The sequence below is a fragment of the Pygoscelis adeliae genome, unplaced genomic scaffold, assembly GCF_000699105.1.
Source record: "Pygoscelis adeliae isolate BGI_AS28 unplaced genomic scaffold, ASM69910v1 Scaffold17, whole genome shotgun sequence".
In the NCBI taxonomy this organism is placed as follows: domain Eukaryota; kingdom Metazoa; phylum Chordata; class Aves; order Sphenisciformes; family Spheniscidae; genus Pygoscelis; species Pygoscelis adeliae.
This window is the reverse complement of record NW_008825234.1, coordinates 327,100-332,468: the sequence shown is the minus strand read 5'-3', so window position 1 is coordinate 332,468 and position 5,369 is coordinate 327,100. Positions and strand designations below refer to the sequence as shown.

Below are 5,369 nucleotides of genomic sequence, written 5' to 3'. Positions count from 1 at the left end.
CCATGGAGCAGCCGCTGAGCAGCCCACCGGGGTTGTCCACCATCCTGGCGGTGAGGAGGGGGCTGGAGCCGGGCTGGCTGCATGCCCGGGGAGAGGGGAGGAGGCACCGGCCGCCGGGGGGGAAATCCGCGCAGGGGTGCTCGCACCTTCCCCAGCTTGGCACGGGGCGGGGACCGAAAACGGTTGTCGTTTCAGTGCGGGAGAAGGAAAGCCGCTCGCTTTAGCTGCCTGGTGACACTCCTCCTCCTCCCATAGCCTAATCTCCTTTCATTTTGTCTGTAGAAGACGGACTGGTCCGAGCGCTGGCTGGTGGGGCTGGCGGGTTTCCACGTCTTCTGCTTCCTCCTAACGTGCGTCTCTTTCCAGCACTACCGGGTGCAAATAGGGCACTTCCTCTGCATGGGTGAGTCGTGTATTCATGCTACCGTGAACCGGCATTAGGGTGATAAAGAGCATGTGTGCTGTTGAAGCTGCTAATACTGTTAAAGAGCTTCTTTTGGTCTCTTAATGATAACCGTTTTCTTCATGTACTTGCACAGCACACGGTTTTATACTTTGCGGCAGATAAAGTGCGTGCAAATTAGTATTTCTTATGTGTCTATACGTGATAAACTGTTACAGAAGCTGCTATGACCTGTAAATACATATTTAGTTTCCAAGGCTGTATGAAGTAGTGACTTAAAACCCTGGCCTTAGTGAGGATCTGTGATAAGTAAGGTTTCTGCATGGTAAATGCTGTGTGTATCACAGCTTCCCAAGAAATTGTTGCTGTGCTGGAGAAGCAGAAAAGTAATTGGCTGAGAGCCAGCAGTTGCTTTCTGCTCTGCCTTATTCTAATGCCGCAGTTAAGTGAATATGGTCAGCTTTCAGCTGGATTCATTTCTGGAGCAGGTTCACCATATGCCCTGCTGACAGCTGTGATAATGGCATGAGGAAAAGCAAGACTGGTTCGGTACACTGCAGTACCAGCTTGTGTTATCTCAGGTTTTGTCGGACTTCTGCCTGAGCATCCACAGTGGCCTTGCACAGCCAAAGCTGTGTCTTTATAGCTGACGGGATGAAGATCTAGTAGCTTTGCAGAGGGTATTTGGTTTAATTAAGATGGTACGGATTTGGGTTAGATCCATGTATTATGAGCAGTACCTTGGTTCTAGCCATGGGTTGGATTTTCTGGTGGGTTGGGTTTTTTTACACAGTACCTCAGTTCTGTCATGATTGCAGGAAGAATGAGCGATTGAAAGAGATTTGCAGGCAAAAAGCTACTTGAAGACTATGTTGACTTTTTAAAATACCATTTAGTGAACTAGTCAAGTTGGGAGAGGAAGCATAGCCTCCTCAAAACTGCAAATAACTCAGCTAAAGCTAAGGTTTCGATAACATTAAGTACCCCCAAAAAGGAATCTAGAAACCTTAGTAATGTCTATACATCCACTTGTAACTGCAGAGTTTAAAATTATCTACAGAGGGCAAAATAAGAATGCCCTGTTTATGACACATTAGGCCTGAAAGTTCCCTATAAGAATACAGGCTTTTCTTTCTTAAATTTAGTATTAGACATTCAGAATTTCCAATGACATGCTGGTTACTTTAGACTCTTTATCTAAAGTATTCCTGGTGTTACTAACACTAGTTTGAATGCCTGAGGTCTAAATGCATTGGAAAATACAGTGGAACTGGTCATTGCTGGCTTTTTAATGCAGATATGATGTAAATTTGCTGTTAAACAAGAAGGGTGCATAAAAATATACATGTTGAATCCAAGCCTTGTTTGTACCTGAAAAACTGAACCACTTTTGATATGCCTGCAATATAAATAATTTTGCATTGTAGGTAGTCAGAAATGACTGAGGAAATTAGGAAATTATCACATTGGTTTATCTTGGCAGTTGGGCAGCTATAGGTATGTTTATACTGTGCAGTACCAAGGAGAGATAATCCAGATGGCAAAGTAAGATAACACTCCTTCATATCGCCAAACTAGTTATTTAATTGCCTTGTACAGGTCATCTTTAGCCACTGACTCTGTTTTTTTTTACTTTGTTTCTTGTGGAAAATGATACAAGGACAAATTTAAAATTTTGTAGTTGTATTGCTTTTCTGGTAAACGTGATTGCACTGAATTTTCTTACTGTCTTGATGGCTTCATATTGCATGTAATTGTTGAGTAAGAATATGCTAGTTTTCACCTGACTGCAGCAGACTACTCTGCTATACACCTATTCAAACAAAGTTTGTATTTTACCAAAATGCTTATATATAATTAGTACCCTAACTTCAGATAGTAATGTTAGCTATAGCAGTGTGACACCATAATATCTAAAATGATAACTTAATTCCATAGCAATTCTGGGGAGTGCTGGCATTTCTTTTTACAGACATAACTTAGAAGCAGTCACCAAGAAGATTGTTGGAAAAAATCCTGATTTTTTTTTTAATTCGTTTGTATGCAGAGCTCTTTCTGTAAGCTCAGATGAGTAGGATTTTATGTTTGTTTGTTTGTAATATAGCAGGTATGTTTTGTGATCAATTTATACTTCTTAGTAACTATATGGGACATTTAAATCAGAATTGGTTCTGTGCAATTAACTATTAAATGTGTAGTTTGATCTTCTGAGGATCAAGGAATTCTAATGTCTGGTATGTATATGTCATTAGTATACATGGCAGAACTGATGGCAGTTTATTTTTAAGGAAATACTGAATCTAATATTTTTCTTTCGTTGTACAGTGGGCTTAGTGTACTGTGCTGAATATATAAATGAATTAGCAGCCATGAATTGGAGGTAAATGTCTTCACTTTCATTTTTGCATTTAAATGAATGTTCTTCTAAAAATGTTCCTTTTTTCATATCATTCCCAGAAAGCATTAATTTAAGGAGAGTCGCTCATGCCTCATCAATAGAATGTGATTGCAGAGGGTCTTTTGCATAGATTGATATAAAACTTTTGAGCAAAACCATACAGTACAACATAGTTATCACTTAGCTTATAAGAAAAGGTAACTTTTAATAGCTAGCATGTATTTATTGTGCTGCTTAAAATCTATGTTCATATGGATGGTTGTAAACTAACTAGTCGGAGAGCTAAGAGAAAAGCAGAGTGGGATGGTTAAGGGGAAGAGGATGTGAGCTTTGATGGTTTTGGGGGTTTTTTGGGGGGTGGTTCTTTGGTAGCTATTCATGTTTAATAAGCTGAAGTTAAGCACCACTTCTCAAAAATATCACTACTATTTTATATACTTATTTATATGGATAAAAACATTAAAATTTGCCTGTTTTACTAAGCCTGTGTACCAGAATTTAACTGATGGCTTATTTTCATAAGCACCAAACTAACCTTTCCCTGATGTAACTGGAAATTATGTGTTTAACACTACTATATGCAGGCATCTAATGGTAAGTCTTTACGTTCCATTTCAGGCATACACGACCTAAATTACAGCTTTGCTACATTTATTATTTCTGTTACATTTTCTAATATGAGTAACCAAAATACCTAAGAAAGTCATTTCAGACACTTCAGGATAAGCATGACTTCTGATGCACAAATATATATACAAATGTAGTCACATTAGTAAGTTACTTAATCTGTGGTTGTTTTATTTAGGTTTTGCGCAGTAAAACCTTAAAAGAAAGACTGGATTTTGTAGTAAATATTCATAACTGATGAGATGTTGACTGTCTCTTTGTTCTGACTTAATACAGTAGAATGCTGGCCTATGCTTGGGGATCCCAAGAAGCAGGATAATCTGTACAGTGTCCATGTTGAATAGTTACTTTGAAAGTATAATGTTACATGAACTACACTGAATAAAGCTGCTTCTTTTATTTTCATTTTATTTCTTTCAGGCTGTTTTCTAAATACCAATACTTTGATTCAAGAGGAATGTTTATTTCACTAGTATTTTCAGCACCACTGCTGGTGAATACTATTGTAATTGTGGTATGTATGTGGTCATTTATATAGTTGTTTTCATTAAATTGATAAGTAAATGTATGTGGATTAGTTAAATTTAATAATTTACTTACTTTTCAGGTCACCTGGGTTTACAGAACTTTGAATGTAATGACTGAACTGAAGACACTACAGCAGAGAGTGAAAGCAGGAAAAGAGAAAAAGAAGTGAAAGCACCTAATGCTGATTTTTTTTTTTTTTTAATTGTAATAATACTTGTCCAGGTAATCAGTCCTTCAGTATGTTTATGCAGAAACGGTAATGTTTTTGTGTCTGGTGTCAAGAGGACTTGGCAACATGTGGCCATGGACAATTAGGTGAAAGCAGGTATCTAACAATACATTTGAATTGGCTGTGAAATTGAGAATCCCAGTCTTAACAGGTTTTTCTGCCCTTCAATGTAAGATGGTTTTCACCATGACCAAGGCTATTAGTATTGGTGAGACACAATCTTCCAGTTGGTTTCCATTTGTCTATGTATTTTTTAACTATCTCTTAACTATGTGTTTATTAAGTATGCAGTCTTCTGCTGCTTAAGCCAATTGGAGCTGTGTTGTGCATTCCAGTAAATGAGGAATTGTATTCAGAATACCTCAGGAATCCATGCTTCTATGAAGCGTTAAACTTCTTTATAAATCAAGTTTCATACTCCCTATGTGTATTGTGTGCCAGTAGCATTTTATAAATAAAATTATCCGCTGTATCTTAAATGGAGTTAATTTGAATTAATTTTAATAAGATTTTTTCTCTTTTTTCTCATAAAAATTACCAGTTTGGTAAAATCTTGTATTTCATTTGTGTAATTCAAAACAATCTCTGCATTTTTTTCAATTTACTTTTCATTATTTTAATGCCGCTGGATAACTATCTTTTCTTAAAACTGGATGTAATTTTGATAGTATTTTTTGCTCATTTATAGAAGAGAAAGGAAGGGAAGAAACTTCAGGATATTCTATGCAATTTTGTTTCTATTTTTTTAGATTACTTTTTTTTTAATGCTTTACTTTTTTAATAAATAACTGAAAATGAAAAAATGACTCTGGTAAACATGAAGAAGACTTCAGTTTTGCTTGGATTAACCTGTTTTTATTGAATTAAGAAATTTATGGGAGAAAATGAACACAATGGAATACTGTCCATACATATTTAGTAAAAGTTGTATCTGGAAGCAATTAAACCTTTTTGTGGAGACCTAAGCTTTTGTCTAAAATAGATGACATTTAAGACATAGGAAAGATGATCTACAAAATTGAACTTTGACTAATGTGAAGAACAGCTGGGTACAAAAACACAGAACACTAGTACGTTTTTAAGCTTGCATGTATTTGTGAAAGTAATTTTAAATACGTGAATAGTCTTCACAACAGTGGAAATACAGACCTGAGGGAGACAAGCAGATGAATATACACACACAG

At 36.7% G+C, this 5,369-nt stretch overlaps 1 protein-coding gene across 1 annotated transcript; it reads left to right on the top strand.

Annotated features, from left to right (window-relative positions):
- Positions 1 to 2: 2 nt before the first annotated feature.
- Positions 3 to 4,664, top strand: TMEM18 (transmembrane protein 18). Its single transcript, XM_009329296.1, has 5 exons — positions 3 to 50; positions 283 to 403; positions 2,729 to 2,783; positions 3,849 to 3,942; positions 4,036 to 4,664. Exons 1-5 carry the CDS (start codon positions 3 to 5, stop codon positions 4,123 to 4,125), a joined length of 408 nt encoding a protein of 135 aa, XP_009327571.1. The 3' UTR covers positions 4,126 to 4,664.
- Positions 4,665 to 5,369: the final 705 nt, after the last annotated feature.